At 54.7% G+C, this 316-nt stretch overlaps 1 protein-coding gene across 1 annotated transcript in view; it reads left to right on the top strand.

Moving 5' to 3' along the window:
- Window positions 1-316, top strand: part of LOC104272700 — a gene marked incomplete at its 3' end in the record, with an annotated part of 4773 nt that overhangs the window by 3605 nt on the left and 852 nt on the right. The window contains exon 3 of the mRNA XM_009867768.1: window positions 32-133. Within this exon, the coding sequence (XP_009866070.1) occupies window positions 32-133 (102 nt within the window). The remainder of the gene's footprint in view (window positions 1-31; window positions 134-316) is intronic.

The following is a 316-nucleotide window of genomic DNA, read 5'->3' as shown; positions in this document are numbered from 1 at the left end:
ACTGCTTTTCCTCACTTCTCCTCTGCCCCAGGTGACTACTGCACCACCAAGGCTGACAAACTGCTTTACAAATGTGCACCGGCACAGCCCCTGTCCTTCCAGCACAAGGATACGAGATTTGACCAAGCGCCAGGTAAAGCAACGCAGGGAAACACCTGTACTTGCAGCCTGCAGTGTCTCCTCCAGGGAATGTCTACTGCAAAGCTCTTGCAGCAAGCAAGACCTCGCCAAGGTGAACTGCACTTCTCTTGCACATGTCCACAGCAGCAGCTGAAACTAAGCTGCTCTCCTTGGGGCAGAAGACCTCCCGCTCCGG

This window comes from Apaloderma vittatum, unplaced genomic scaffold (genome assembly GCF_000703405.1).
Source record: "Apaloderma vittatum isolate BGI_N311 unplaced genomic scaffold, ASM70340v1 scaffold1154, whole genome shotgun sequence".
Lineage (NCBI taxonomy): Eukaryota > Metazoa > Chordata > Aves > Trogoniformes > Trogonidae > Apaloderma > Apaloderma vittatum.
The sequence above is the reverse complement of the archived record's forward strand: the minus strand, read 5'-3'. Positions and strand labels throughout refer to the sequence as shown.